This window comes from Lacerta agilis, chromosome 13, assembly GCF_009819535.1.
Source record: "Lacerta agilis isolate rLacAgi1 chromosome 13, rLacAgi1.pri, whole genome shotgun sequence".
Lineage (NCBI taxonomy): Eukaryota > Metazoa > Chordata > Lepidosauria > Squamata > Lacertidae > Lacerta > Lacerta agilis.
Window position 1 is genome coordinate 14798549 of NC_046324.1, and position 15831 is coordinate 14814379.

General features: G+C 45.8%; 1 protein-coding gene across 2 annotated transcripts in view; it reads left to right on the forward strand.

The window, feature by feature from the left end:
- ADAMTSL3 (ADAMTS like 3) overlaps positions 1–15831 on the forward strand; it is a 267862-nt gene that overhangs the window by 147785 nt on the left and 104246 nt on the right. For both annotated transcript variants that reach the window (XM_033166904.1, XM_033166905.1), the window contains exon 8: positions 13322–13396. In XM_033166904.1, coding sequence (XP_033022795.1) covers positions 13322–13396 — 75 coding nt within the window. The remainder of the gene's footprint in view (positions 1–13321; positions 13397–15831) is intronic.

Here is a 15831-nt window from a genome sequence, read left to right on the forward strand (position 1 = left end):
TTTCCTCATCATTCCACTTCAGTGGGGTTTCGAGATGGAATCCTGCCTAAACCTTTCATTTCATTCCTTGGGCGGAAAGGTGTGACTCTACAATGCATGTAAGCATCACAGTGCCTAAAGTCGTATTTTACATAAGTCGTTCTTTGTCACTGTCTTGTTGCGGTGCATAGTTTTTTTAAAAAAAAAAGCAAAACGTTGCCCTCCCCCCCCCACCCCCGTGTGGCTCATGTAGCATATGGAAGTTGTTTAGCGAAATGGTCCCTAGAGTGAAAGGAATGGGAAAACATAGTTTCTCTTAGTGATACCACATCAGCTGAGGTGTGTATAACATTTGCAGCTCTTACGAATGTCTTGCCAAGTAACTACGGCAAAGGAGCATGACCACAAGGCATTGTGCCAGGGCTAAGCTTGAGGTGTGCCAGGAGCCAGGAGGAGGAAGTTGTAGAGCAAGCCAGAAGCTAGGACCAAAGGACAAGGTAGAGGCAGGGTTGACAAGTAAGCTAGGACCCAAAGTTCTTCACCTAGCTCAAGGTTATCATCTGAACTAGCTGGATGTTTAACTGATAATCACCACAGTCTGTCCATCAGTTGAAAAATTAAGACTTTAGAGCCGTCTTGCCCCAAAATGGCAAGTTGACATTCCGTTTTGGCGACTGTAACCTTGGTTTAAGGAGCCACTTGGGGCCTAGTTTCTATATCTGAGTTTCTAACACTATACTGCTGTAGTCCTGGCGGTTGACTGTAACAGGAGCTGCAAAAGAAAATACAAAATATTGCCTTTCCTTTTAACAAGTGGATACAGTGGTACCTCTGGTTATGAACTTAATTCGTCCCGGAGGTCCGTTCTCAACTCGAAACCGCTCTTAACCTGAGGCGCGATTTTGCTAATGGGGTCTCTTGCTGCACGCGTGCCTCCGGTACGCGACTTCCGCTCGCATCCCGGGGCAAAGTTCGCAACCAGGAGTATCTGCTTTCGGGTTAGTGGAGCTCATAACCCAAAGTGTGCATAAGGAGGATGGTTCATAACCAGAGGTATTACTGTAATTCTAACCCCCTTGCACCACTTCAGCATCTCAAGCACATTGCAAATCAAAACAGATTCAAATTGCATTGACTTAATTAAGTGTTTAGGCAAATACAGATCACAATTAATCAAAACCAGTGGGGCCTGAAACAAAACTTTGGGATATGGAGTACTCCTCTTCAGGCTTCCAGCCAGCCATGAGAAGAGAAGACTCCCTGGAAAAGACCCTGATGTTGGGAAAGATGGAGGGCACAAGGAGAAGGGGACGACAGAGGGTGAGATGGTTGGACAGTGTTCTTGAAGCTACCAACATGAGTCTGACCAAACTGAGGGAGGCAGTGGAAGACAGGAGTGCCTGGTCCATGGGGTCACGAAGAGTTGGACATGACTAAACAACTAAACAGCAACAACAAAAACTTCATCCCACTGCCACTCCCATTCCCATCTATGTCCCTTCCATCCCCGCACTTGCCATTGGACTGTGTTTGGGTTCTGCCTCCCCCCCCCAATTATTATTTTAACTTTTGCAAACCTTGGGATTTTCCTGAGCATGCTGATAATTTGCTCTGCTTTCTCATTAGACCCGTTTGGCCATCGTAACTCAACACCTGAGTTTATGGTTAATGTGCATGGTTCCTGAATTGGTTCACAGCCATAATAGGTGAAGTACCGAATAGTGGACATTTTGCTGAAATTGTGAGGTCAAACAGCGCAAAAGTCGCTGCTTTGAACATAGGAAGCAAACTGTCAGCCTAATAGTCTGGTAGCCTTTTTTAGAAAGGCAATGCTGCCAGTAAGTTGTCAAGCCAACCCCCCCCCCCCCCCAATTTTCTGGGGAAATGATCAAGCATTTGACTGATGACATTAAAAAAAGAAAGTGTAATAAGTTGTAAAACCTGCCTGACCTCTGGGAAAGTGGAATATCTTAGGCCTTATGTGCATGGAACTCCCATCAGCATCAATATCAGTTCTGTCTACTTGGAAAGCTTTTAGGGTTGAACTCCTCCCTCCCCTCCATCTCTCTCTCTTTCTCTCTCTCCCCATCTCTCTCTCCCTCTCTCGCTGTCTGTCTCTCTCTGTGTCTCTCGCTCTCTCTCTCTCTTCTCCTGTGTTAGTGACTGGCAAAACATAACCCGAAAATATTCCATTCTTGATGCTAACAAGAACTGAACAAAGCCTTGTAGAGTGTTGTCCAGAGTTCTTGACATGGTTTCGGTTCTTCTGCGAATGTCCTAATGCAAACACTCTGGAGAAATCTGACAATAGCTATGGTATGCCCGCCCTTAGGGAAAACAAGTCCTTCATTCACATCCCTTCATGCCCCATGAACGTTCCCCATATACAAGTGTTCATATTTAAAATAGTTCTGGATGCTCTGAGGAAGCCATAAGAGAGGTAGTGCATATGATTTGCACTAGATACGTTGTTGAAGTTTGATGCAGAGGAATTTGTTCAAGCTAACATCCCTATTTAATTGCCTATGAGCAATTTTCGACCTGAGCAGAGCTAGGGGTGGAGGACACATTTCACTCGGTTTGCATTGAAAGGCATCTTGCCAAATTGAAACTTTGCGAAACTTGGGCAAACTGAAACACAGTCATCCTTTGAAATCTCCACTTCACCATTCTTTGCAATGCAGTTCTGCAGTCAGGTAAAATGTACGAAATGTCTTTACTGGGGTAAAGTGTGCATAAAGATGCTTACGTTAGTGCAAGGAGCATACAAAATGCACTATAGTGGGTGAAATTACTTGCAGGAACACATATATTAGGCAAACCTGCATACAGAATGTGTATAGCAGGAGAAATTTGCACTAAAATTACGAGGTGGACAAAAGATGCCAACTAATGTGGAATTGTAAAGATCTGAATTTAATATTGGGGGGAAAGAGAAATGGAGAGAAACCAAAATGGGCAGATTTTTCCATCTTCAGGAAGGCCCTCATGTCAAAAATGTGAGTAGCCACTGCCGCCCACTACCTGCTCTTCCCCCACCCAAGTCCCAAAAGTTTACCTGGAGCAGGATAGAGAAAGATAGTGGCAATGACCACTCTGCAGACCCCAGTTGGCATCCCTTCCCACATGGGTTGGGCAGGACCGGTGCTAGGGTTTCTGGCGCCCTAGGCAGACCACCTTCTGGCACCGCCCGCTCCCCGCCAAAGCCTGCTTTAGCGGGAGGTGGGGGTGGTGGAGAGGCAAGTAGCAGTTTCTCTGCTGAACGGAGAAGCTGCTGCTTGCCCGCCCCGCCCCCCGCCAAAGCCTGCTTTAGCGGGAGGTGGGGGGTGGTGGAGAGGCAAGCAGCAGTTTCTCCGCTATAGCGGAGAAGCTGCTGCTAGCCCGCCCCGCCCCGCCCCCCTGCCCAAGCCTGGCCAGCGCCCCCTCCATTTTGGTGCCCTAGGCAATTGCCTAGTTCGCCTAAATGGACGCTCCGGTCCTGGGGTTGGGTGATATGTTGTGTAAAACCGGTTTGAAGCCCATATAGTGATAAAAGTTTCATAATTTTTGACCTGGCAATATATCTTGGATCATGATGTGTGTGTGCGTGCGTGCGTGCGTGCGCATTATGCAAAAGTCTCAATATGGGAAAAGCCATTAAGCCAGCCAATGCCTCTCTCCATTCCTGCAGCCCCTGTTAACTACCAGATCTTCTCTCCCCTGCCTCTGGCAGGGTGCAGCAAATCACAAGAGCAGGCGCCAGCAGAAATCACAATGCAGGAGAAATCATGAAGCCAGCCAAAGCCTCTACATAGCTCCACCCTTATTTCAGACATCGTGATATAATGGTATATTGCAATGTTTTGTTGTTGTTTAGTCGTTCAGTTGTGTCCGACTCTTCGTAAGAGCCAGTGTGGTGTAGTAGTTAAGAGCAGTAGTCTCGTAATCTGGTGAACCGGGTTCACTTCCCCGCTCCTCCACATGCAACTGCTGGGTGACCTTGGGCTAGTCACACTTCTTTGAAGTCTCTCAGCCTCACTCACCTCACAGAGTGTTTGTTGTGGGGGAGGAAGGGAAAGGTGAATGTTAACTGCTTTGAGACTCCTTAGGGTAGTGATAAAGCGGGATATCAAATCCAAACTCTTCTTCTTCTTCGTGACCTCATGGACCAGAGCACGCCAGGCACTCCTGTCTTCCACTGCCTCCCGCAGTTTGGTCAGACTCATGTTGGTAGCTTCGAGAACACTGCCCAACCATCTTGTCCTCTGTCGTCCCCTCCTTCTCCTTTTGCCCTCAATCTTTCCCAACATCAGGGTGTTTTCCAGGGAGTCTTCTCTTCTCATGAGGTGGCCAAAGTATTGGAGCCTCAGCTTCAGTATCTGTCCTTCCAGTGAGCACTCAGGGCTAATTTCCTTCAGAATGGATAGGTTTGATCTTCTTGCAGTCCATGGGACTCTCAAGAGTCTCCTCCCGCACCATAATTCAAAAGCATCACTGCCTTGTCGTGGCAAAGGGGCTTGAATAACTTAGAGAAGCTGTGAGCTATGCTGTGCTGGGCCACCCATGACGGACAGGTCATAGTGGAGAGTTTTGACTAAACATGATCCACTTGGAGCAGGAACCAGCAAGCCACTCCAGTATCCCTGCCAAGAAAACTCCATGGTCAAAAACAACAGGCATATAAAAGTTATGACAGCTCAGGTTGGAAGGTGTCCTACATGCTACTGAGGAAGAGCGGAGGACAAGTACAAGTAGATTCAGAGCTGATGAAGCGGCTGGGCCAAAGCCGAAAGGTTGCTCAGTTGTGGATGTGCCTGGAAGTGAAAGGAAAGTCCAATGCTGTAAAGAAAAAAAAATGTGGCAATGTTTAGCTGGTGATACATCACAATGTTGAAAACCAGATATCGCACAGTCCTACACCAGGAAACCATTCTGGGTGAAGTGGCCTGGGAAAGTGCTTGTTGCTGGCAGAAATTCCATGGCTAGAAATCCCTTTTAAAAATTTAGTTACAAATGTGATGTTGCTAAACAGAATTAGCCACTGAATCAAAGCAATGCTACAGGCACTGTCCTGGCCCACCTTCATGCCGAGTGCCTTGCTCTGAGGAAGGGCCCTCTGGAGAGAAAAATGATTTTTTTCCCATCAGAGAAGAGGGGAGAAAGATAGCCAGTGCTGCATTAGCAGCAGAAAAACGAAGGCAGGAGAAATGGAGAGTTGGGATTTGGTGGGAGAGAATGCGTGGAAGTGGTAGGAGGGGGAGGGAAAGGAGAAGTGGAGGTGGTGGGTGGAACCTCAGCACAGTTGTGTGTGAATTTTAAGCACAAAAATTGATTTGTGCTTCTTTTTTTTGTAAACCGCACGGAAGTTTTAAAGCTCTTTACGCTAGCAGCGATGCAGCCGGGTGAGAGAGAGAGGGGGAGAGAGAGGGAGGGAGAATGAAAGATACAGGTAAACAGATAAAAATGTGATTATTATTTTTCTGGTAAATTAAAAGCATTTTGAGTTTAGAAATCCCTTTTCTAAGCAATTCCCTAAAGCAGTTACAGGTCAATAAGCAGCAGAGTTTTCTTTCCAGATGTCTTATAGAGAGGGAGTCTCCCTCTCTATCAGATCTCTTCTATATGGAAAAAGAAACGTTTGAAATTATTTTAGCAGCTATCTCACAAATCAACCCGTTGTTTAAAGGTTTCAAGAGGATCCTCTGGACGTTTGCCTCAAACCAGTCAAGTGTTTATGGCCGAAAGCCGATGCCCTAATGAGTATCATAAGGGAAGGGAACAATATTGCATTCCGTCATGGGCAGAAAAAGGCTCACTGTGTTGGTGCTGTTTCTTCTACCTCTGTGGTCTCACCTGAGCCCCTTCTCCAGAATTTTGGAGATTTTGCTTGGCGATACCGCATTTGATGAGAATAAGCTCTGGTATTTCTTTCTGTTGAATGATGTGGCACCAGGCTAAGATGGATTTTATCTGTCTAATGACCCATAAGTCCTTTTTTATTTCCTGAGATCTGTCTTGCTGGTTTTAGAATTTAATGACTTCATTCCCCCCCCCCTCCACACACACACACATTGGAATGTGCTGGCTTTTTAACTCTTTGGAAGTACCAGCAGGTTTCCAAAACGCACATCGCTGCTTGTGAATCGGCGGTGTGCTTGCGATCCCACAAGACCTTCCGTAGGGGAGAGGAGAGTGTCTGAGGCAGGGAACTCCTGGCATTAAACACCTCTCTTCCCCATTTCTCAGCCCATGTGCTGGGGTATGCATTGCAGGTTGGGGAGAGGCGACAACAAAGGAAAGAGAGACAAGCCCCCTACGCTTCTCCAGACCATTTGCAGTCATTTACAGTGCCTGCATTGCACATAACTCTCTGGTGGGCTGGAGCAATAAACAGAAGCACTCCATACAGCAACCTTTTTTGTGGGGAGGGGAGAGGAGAGGTCCCACTTGCCACACAGAGCTGGTGGTCTGCCTGCAGTTTCCAGGTTCACAGATAGTATAGCTCTGGCATATATATTTGTGCCACAGTTTTTTCTAATCAAATAGGATGTGCAGGTTTTTGAGTTGCTGCAAATGGTTGGACTGCAGCTGGACTACTGCATTGCGTTCTACGTGGGGCTACTCTTGAAGGTGACCCGGAAACAATTAATTCAGAATGTGGCAGCTAGACTGGTGACTGGGAGTGGCTGCCGAGACCATATAACACTGGTCCTGAAAGACCTACATTGGCTCCCAGTAAGACTCCCTAGAAAAGACCCTGATGTTGGGAAAGATGGAGGGCACAAGGAGAAGGGGACGACAGAGGATGAGATGGTTGGACAGTGTTCTCGAAGCGACTGGCATGAGTTTGGCCAAACTGTGGGAGGCAGTGGAGGATAGGGGTGCCTGGCGTGCTCTGGTCAATGGGGTCACGAAGAGTTGGACACAATTGAATGACTGAACAACAACAACAACAACATTTCCGAGCACAATTCAAAGTGTTGGTGCTGACCTTGAAAGCCCTCAACGACCTCAGCCCAGTATCCCTGAAGGAGCGTCTCCACCCCCATCATTCAGCCCAGACACTGAGGTCCAGCTCCAAGGGCCTTCTGGTGGGTTCCCTCATTGTGAGAAGTGAGGTTACAGGGAACCAGGCAGAGGGCCTTCTCGGTAGTGGCGCCCGTCCTGTGGAACGCCCTCCCACCAGCTGTCAACAAAATAAACAACTACTGTATCTGACTTTTAGAAGACATCTGAAGGCAGCCCTGTTTAGGGAAGTTTTTAATGTTTGATGTTTTATTGTGTATTTAATATCTTGTTGGAAGCTGCCCAGGGTAGCGGGGGAAACCGAGGTTGATGGACGGGGTATAAGTAATAAATTATTATTATTATTATATTGCACAGCATCTGCACTGCATGCAGAAGGCCTCAGGTCCAGTCTCTGGCATTTCCTTGGAAAGTTGCCCCCAAACCATGGCAAGTTGCTGCCAGTCAGTGTAGAAAATTGTATCACATCATTTCACCTCCCATTCACACAGTAGACATAACTAGCTGCTCACCTGGTAACAGGGTCAATCCCCACTAGGCAGATGGGGCATATGAAATGTGACCCATGGCTAATTTAATGTATCGTACTGAGTTTATGAGGGTTTATATGATCGTATGCATTTCAGTTTGTACCCTTCACTGAATCCATTGGGATGAAGGGCAGGCTAAAAGTTGCCTTAAGAAACCAATCAATAAATGGTGGATGTTTTATAACCCAAATCCTCCTTTGCAGCGGATGAGGGATGGAGAAAATGGGCAATGTTTCCCCCCTTTGTGTCACGCAAAACCCACTGCTCTCTCAGTGTGCAGGACCAGCCATGCCCATACTAAATATATCGGGACATTATTAAATGCAGGACTTGGTTGCATCTGCTTCCCTTGAAAAAAATATTGCAGGAATTTAGAATGTGCTTTCTTTACTATACGTATATAGCAGCATAGTCTTATTGATTTAATAGAAATGTGTGGCTTAATGGCCCTCTGTGCACCACTTTGCAAGAATATAAGGGGTTTTGTTTCAGTAAGTGTATGGATTGTACACTTGATGACTAGAGACCTTTTTAAAGCTGCAGGCTTGGTGGCAGATTGTGGTTCATGCTGAGCTCCCATTGTGCTTATTAATGTGTCCCCCCCCCAAAAAAAAAGCGTAAGAAGAGTGTAAGAAGCCCAGAAGAGCTGTTTGAGTCGAACCAAATCTCCGTGTAGCCCAGCAAGCATTGTTCAACAACAGTCAGTTGGATGCACTTCAAACGTGTCAAGCGGGGGTACAAAAATGAATGATAATAATGGGGGAAAGCATGTCAATTTTGGGGGTGCCTGTACGTCTATCAGTTTCCTCTGCATGAAGCATAATTTCATTTTTTTAAATTATTATTTCAGTAGCTTCGGTTTGTCTGACAACTCCACCCCAACATCACTCTTGCGATCAGTGTGTATTACCCGTTCCTTGAAGGCAACCGGTATTTATTTTGTGGTAACGGAAAGAGAGAGAGAGAGAGAGAGAGAGAGAGAGAGAGAGAGAGAGAGAGGCTATGTCTATATTTAGAAGAGTTGTAACTACTGGCAGAAAGAATTGGCTGATTTGTGGATGGTGGTATTTTGGGTCACAGATCAGCAGCAGTGGTTTGCAGCTCAGCCTAGGGCTTAAATACTTAACCAGTTAAAGGGGGGGGGGTAAAGATAGGCATAAGGGTATTGAATAATCGCCAAGCATTTAAAGCATTACTTTGTTGAAACTATGCAAGATAGATTTACCAAAGGACCTACCTGATCATAAAGGGGCTTGTATTGAAACAGCTGCAAAAAGGGAGGTGGGGGAAGGAGTAAATTCTAGCAGCGAGGTTCAAGGCAAACTCCTTCCTGATCCCGGAGCAAGGCATGCTTCTGTTGCCTATCAGCTGGTGGATGGAGGGAACAGGATCGGTGCTAGGGCTTCTGGCGCCCTAGGCGAGACCAATCTTCTGGCGCCCCGCCCCCTGCCAAAGCCTGCTTTAGCGTGAGGTCGGGGGGGGGTGGAGAGGCAAGCAGCGGTTTCTCCGCTGTAGCGGAGAAGCCGCTGCTTGCCCCTCGCCAAAGCCTGCTTTAGCGGGAGCCGGGGGCGGGGGTGATGGCAGCATCCTCCAGCGTGCGGCCGAGGTGGCAGCCTGCAGGCTGCCGGGCTGCAGGCAGCCTTTGGTCCGCTTGGCGCCCATGCTGGATGGAGCCCAGCTGCCGGCCGGCCTTCAGCGGGACATTGCAGGCTCCGGCCCACGAGGAGCAGGCGCTGCTGTCGAAGCGCGGGGCAGCCGCCGGCCCAGGAAACACCGCGGAGATGAAGAGGAGGAGGGGGAAGCAGCAGCTACAACGGCAGCGGCTTCTCCGGGCATCTCCTGCGCGCCCGGCAACTGCCCCCTATCTCCTGCGCGCCCGGCAACTGCCTGCCTCGGCCTTCGGAGGGCGGGCCGTCGGCCAGGCAAAGAGAAGTGGGCAGGCGCAGGCATGTCAGCAGTGCCCCCTCCATTTTGGCGCTCTAGGCAGTTGCCTAGTTCGCCTAAATGGATGCGCCGGCCCTGGGAGGGAAGGCACCTTGTTCCAGAAAAGAAATGATTAATTGGGAGTTCCCTTTAAGCTCCCAGTTGTTTTCTTGAAGCCACATTGGTACAGGATGCCAGGTGTGGCGCAAGAGAGGAAGGTTTGCTAGGAACAGTCTTATGCGCCACATCAGGACCCTTGGCAGGCTAAAGTTGGCTCATGGGCTAGAGGGCCACCCCCCCGGGCTCTGCATTAGCAGAAGGTTGGTGAATATATTACCATTCTACTGACCACATTGTTACCTCCTGCTGTAAGGTGGTGAGAATAGCCTTCCAGGGGCTATCCACTAGTGACTAGTCTCTCAGGGTGCACATCTGCAGATTCCAAATGTAATAGTCAAATGGCTAATCTGTAAATATTTCCCCACCTAAAACTGTGCATCATGGCCTGTTCCTCCAAGCCTTTGTAACAGGGTTTCTCATACTTGGGTCTCCAGCTGTTCTTGGACTACAACTCCCATTATCCCTAGCTAACTGGACCAGTGGTCAGGGATGGTGGGATTTCTGGTCCAAAAACAGCTGGAGACCCAAGTTTGGGAAACCCTGATTCTACACTGTGTCCCAGATATGCTTTCCATTTAAGAAAAAACAAAGAGTTAAATGTTTGGCATTATTGATAATCTGACCCATCCATATATGTTGTTTCTTAATGATGCATACTTAGAAGGGGAGGGGGGAATCAGTAGAAAAATATCATAGTGGATAGTTTTCCATTAGAGAATAGTTTTCCCTCCCACGTCTCTAGGTCTGATTGGCCCCATTTCCCACTGAAATTAAACAAAAATAAAACAAAAGAGGGAGTGGTTTTTGCAACACAATGGAAGAATTGATCCCTTTATTGGAGGAGTTTATGAACTGGCGCAGGTTAGGGGAAATACTTTTATACACCTTTGAGATTTGTTTATGATCCCCCTCAAGGATAAAATGGGTTTAAAAGATCAGATCCTTACAGTGCCAAATTATGCATGTTCCTCTAGGCTTCTATGGCAAATCTGAAGGACGTTCAGCCTTTAATCAGACCTGCCTTGAGGCTATACGGTCTGGAGAGTTAAGGTGTGATGGGGTCTGGAATCTAGAAACATGGACCACAGGTCAAGAATTTAAGCTTGTTTAAATCCCAGTGAATCACATAAACTGCACATGAGCACTTAATTTCTCACTTATGTGGTTTATTGGATTAAATCTAATGGATATCATTTCAAAATGGAATAATGACAAAGTCTACAATTTAAAAGGTTCCTTTAGGCCCTTTTTAGCTAGGGCATGTGTTTTCACAATGAGCCTTCTGAAACCCCACCTCTCCCCCCCCCCCCAACACCACTGCCTGCATTGCAAATGTTTTTCAAACTAAAATATGGCATGTCCTACAGTAAGATAATTATTTATTTGGAGGATAAGTTAAAATGTCTCATTGCGCACGCAAAGCTGACACTAGGTTTTTTTTGAGTTACACCCATAAATCCTGTTTCTCTTTCATAAGAACTGAACTCCTGAGAGCTCATTGGCTGGGTTCAAATGTAATGCTTAACCATGGTTTGTTACTACACAGATAAGCTACATTGAGCCTGATGATTGTATGTTTCTTCACTCCTCCTGCTCTTTGGCGTGGCCTTAAGAAGGAGTTCAGAAGTGTTCACTTCCATGTGGGATTAACCAAAGCTCGTTCAGATGTCCTAATCCAAACCTAATAATTTCTGATTAATTTTAACTATGATTTTGTCCTGGCTCCTGCCCCAGTCACCACAGCAGAGGCTCTTACTTGAGTTTATGAGAAATACCTTTATTACAAAGCAAGTACAGCGATAGGTCACAGCTAACTCAGTCCCAGAGCTTCTTCAAGTGGGATGGAGAGGTTAACTGAGCTAGGAGCAAGACCAGAAGTCCAAGATCAAAACTTCACAAGAGTGGCAAAGTTATCCTAGCAGGTTGAACATACAGCCAGCAACCTTTATAGCCTTGATTGCGAAAATTAACCTTGTAAGAATGTCTAGCCTGATGCACTACATTGTGTGTGTGTGTGCGTGTGTGTGTGTGTGCACACATCTGTTCCCAATGGCAGAGGTGTTGCCTGGCCCTGTGAAACAATGCCAGACCCATCTCCTCTGAATCCTGTTCAGCCACCCCAGGCTTAGGCTCTGTGCTCTTCCCAGGCTCCAACAACATTCCTTCCTCCACAGGGAGAGAAGAAGCATCTGGGACTCCTGTTCCAGCGTTACCGCCTGCCCAGGAAGGACTTCCTCAGACAGGCTTTGCTCAGCCTCCCCTCCTCCTTCCTCTTTCAACGCCTCCAGAGTCTGCCATCTCAGGTCTACGCCCAAAGGCAGTGGCAGACCCGTGAAAGGTTTGTTGAAAGAAGCCAAAATTCAAACCATGGGTTGTGAAGCTGGCTTGTTTCTGCAAGCTGCAGTTAAAATTCACCACAGTTTAAGGTTCAGACACAACACTAAACTACAGTTGATCGCCTAATGCAGCTCCTTTTAGCTGCACCATAAAGGAGGCGTGAAGCACACGAGCCTGAGGCTCTTCCTTGTAAATCACATAGTACCAATTATACTTCCACTTCCATGCATTCGTGGGGCATGGGGAAAGCAGTATGGAGTCACTTGAAACAAGCTGAGTTTGGCTGGAGTTGTCCATCTGCAACATACAGAAAATAACCAAATGCTGGAGCATTGTAAGCAGTACTAAGATAATTTATATAAAGCATGTTTGAACAAGCAGTATAAAAATCCTATGTAATGGTGCTATGTTAATATTTAGAAAAGAGGGTTAGCTTGCTAAAATGTCAGTTTTGTTTAAAACCCGTTTTTAAATGGAAGTAATGATCTTCTGTAACAAATTGCAGGTATTTAGAAGGAGGTTCTCATTTGCAGTTCTCTACTCTGTAAAGGCTTTGAATTTAGTGCCGGGTAGTTGAGTTGTTAAGGGATGTGGGTGGCGCTGTGGGTTAAACCACAGAGCCCAGGGCTTGCCGATCAGAAGGTCGGCAGTTCAAATCCCCACAACGGAGTGAGCTCCCGTTGCTCAGTCCCTGCTCCTGCCAACCTAGCAGTTCGAAAGCACGTCAAAGTGCAAGTAGATAAATAGGTACCACTCTGGCAGGAAGGTAAACGGCATTTCGGTGCGCTGCTCTGGTTTCGCCAGAAGTGACTTATTCATGTTGGCCACATGACCCGGAAGCTGTACGCCGGTTCCCTCGGCCAATAAAGCGAGATGAGCACTGCAACTCCAGAGTCATCTGCGACTGGACCTAATGGTCAGGTGTCCCTTTACCTTTACCTAGTTGAGTTGTTTCCTGCAAATCTTACTGTTTATTAAAGCCATGATCTGCTGCAGGAAATGAGGTGTGGGCAAAATCCAGCTAAACAGCCGTGAAATTCTTTTGCAAAGGAAATCTTGCATGTCACCACTGTTTTTAAACCCTTTCCAGCTAGGAGGGAATAAAACCAGAACAGTAAGATGCAAATTGAATGACTGCTGTACTTCATTAATTAACAGAAAATAATTGTCCAGTAGCTGGACAGATTTACAAGTCCACATGTGGCTTAATAACAGTGTGTTTCAGAGAGCAGAACCTGGAACAATGTGCTTAATAACGTGCGTATGTTCTTGTTGTTTTAAGTAACTTATTTTAGAGGCATGCTTTGTGAACTTCTTCTCCTTCCTCCTCCTCCTCCTCCTCCTCTTTTGAATATCAGGTTTGCTATGAGAAGTTACGTTTCCCTTGCAAGATATAATTTCTGAAACTGTTCCTTTAATTTTCCTAGGGGAAGAAACCGTGATTGCTGTGCCACATGGAAGCCACAGTGCAAGAATTACTGTGAAAGGACCAGCACACCTTGGTATGAACCCTTTTACACATTACTAACAGAGAGGAGCTTGGACAAAAGTATTCCATTTGGACGTTTTCGAGGTTATTAGAGCTATAGGTGTAGTTGAAATATCCTACTTCTTCTGACTAGGCCTGATCCTGAAGCCATATGGGTGTGCTCAGCTCCTCATGCAATTTCCATCACGTGATGGAGAGAGTGAGGATGTGCTTGGCGGCTGTGTCCCCTCCATTGCATCCACATCACTTAGGACCACCATCCTGTATACTAGGGGTGAGGAACCTCTGTCCTCCCAGATGTTGCTGAAGTCCCATCACATTAAGCAAGCATAGCTAATGGCCATGGATGATGGGAGCTGTAGTTCAGCAACTTCTGGTGGGCTGAAGGTGTTCCATACCTGCTCCATACATTGTGGGGGAGTGGGGGAAGGTCTTAGTCTGTTCTACCTTCATAGGCTCCCTCCCCAGTTACGAACTGTGAGCTATCATAATCAAAAAACTATGGTGCAAGTAGGAACGGGGGAGAAATCTGGTAGGACGTGGATGTGAATCTACTTAATTTGCACTTTCTGAAACAGCATGAGAGCTGAAAGATAGCTGTCCTCTAAAAAATCACACTTGTCTGAATTTTGTGTGTGGGTGTGGGTGTTTCACCACTGAAAGAATTTGTACAAAACTGCAGAGATATTAGTGAAAGTTAACATATAAAAAGTGTCGTAGTAGGCAAAATTGCTTGCCAAAATTAGAATTGGGCAAAATGTGCATACACAAATGTGTGTGTGTGTGTGTGTGTGTATATATATATATATATATATATATATATTACACTAAATTACTGATAAATTTTCACAAGGCATGGGGGTTAAAAACAACAACTTGCCAACTGACGCAGAAATGTGAAGAACTGAATTTAAGGTTGGAAAAATTAGAGATTGAAAGAAATTGAAATTGAAAGAGGAGACTCTCTGCTTCGGATCTTCCCAATCCAGCAAGCTACTAGGCCAAGTTTAAGATGTTGCTGTTGGCGTGTAATTCCCTGAACAATTTGGGACCAGGTTACACCTGAGAATTCCTTATCTTGTTTACCCCTACCCAGACTCTTGGATTCTTGACTCTTGGGTTCTTGAGGGAGACACCCTTAGTAGTGTTGTATGCTCCCAGGATCCATCGAACATCCAATAGGACTCCAGTGGCGTTCTGCCCTCTGGAATGAATTTCCAATGAACATCTGATAAGCATCTACAATATTGGCATTTACGTGCCTGCTTAAAAATTGTCAGTTGACCCAGGCTTTCCCTGAACAGCGATCCAGCTATTTTGATGTGTTAATCTGGACTACTGATTTGTGATATATTTCCTACGAATGCAAATTTATTCTTGACTAGCATCGTCATACCTGGCGGTGCTCAGGAATTCTAAAAATATATATATCAAAAAATCAAAATGGCAACTTGTTTTATCCAAACGTAAACTAAAGCATGCTCTTTGATCTAAGGAACCATCGTGCAAAGTTTGGTTGCGATATTTTAAGAGGCGTCCAAACGCATAATAAACAGAAAGCTATGCTTCATGTAAACAAGTACTTGGTTTATCTGTCCTGAATCTTCCAACATTCCGTTTTGTTGGATGTTCACAAGTTCTAGTTGTTTTGAGTTGGTCAGCTGTTAGGGTGGGTTTTCTGTGTACAAATGCAGAGGAGGAAGCTGTCTGAGACGGTTGCAGAGAGCTTTGTTGTTTTCATCTTGTTGTCCTTTAAATACTTGGCTTCCACAAATAATCAGATAAGGCAACTCTTATTATTGTCACTTTCCCTTCATTTGGCATTTGAAATGGTTTATTGGGGGGGGGGGAGTTGAAGTGAAGGGGGAAGGGTGTTGGAATATATTATAGGCTTTCCAGAAGCTGTTTTGCTAAGAGCTTCAGAATCCAAAATAAGCCAGAGTCCTCTGAAAATAATCCCCCTGCTGTAGAAACAACAAAACCAGAAGCTAATATTTTTACAAGTGGCTAATGCTAGATAACCAAGTTCATGAACTTACAACCGAGTCTACCTGGAAGGGAAGTGAAAGATGCTAAATTCCTGGCTTTTTAAATGACAGAACCTTGCATTTTAAACATTTAGCCATACATGTGAATTCTGTTTTTATTCTTTACGGATATTAACAGGAAAACATGTGGCTTACAGTTTGAGGGGATTAAAATAGGTGTGTGTTTAACGGAGACTCATGTTCCCTATCTGGGAATTATGCGCACAATGGTGGTGGTGGGAAAAGTTCATGAATTCCAGCAGGTAGGTTTTCTGGCAGGAGAAGCTACTCTCAAATCCACTGACGTCCAAACACGACATGACATTTATGCTTAAATCAGAGACACATATGCTCTCCCTATTCTTCTTGTGTCCAAATGGAAATAATCACTTTGCTGGAGTAGCCCCCTTAGATTTTATAT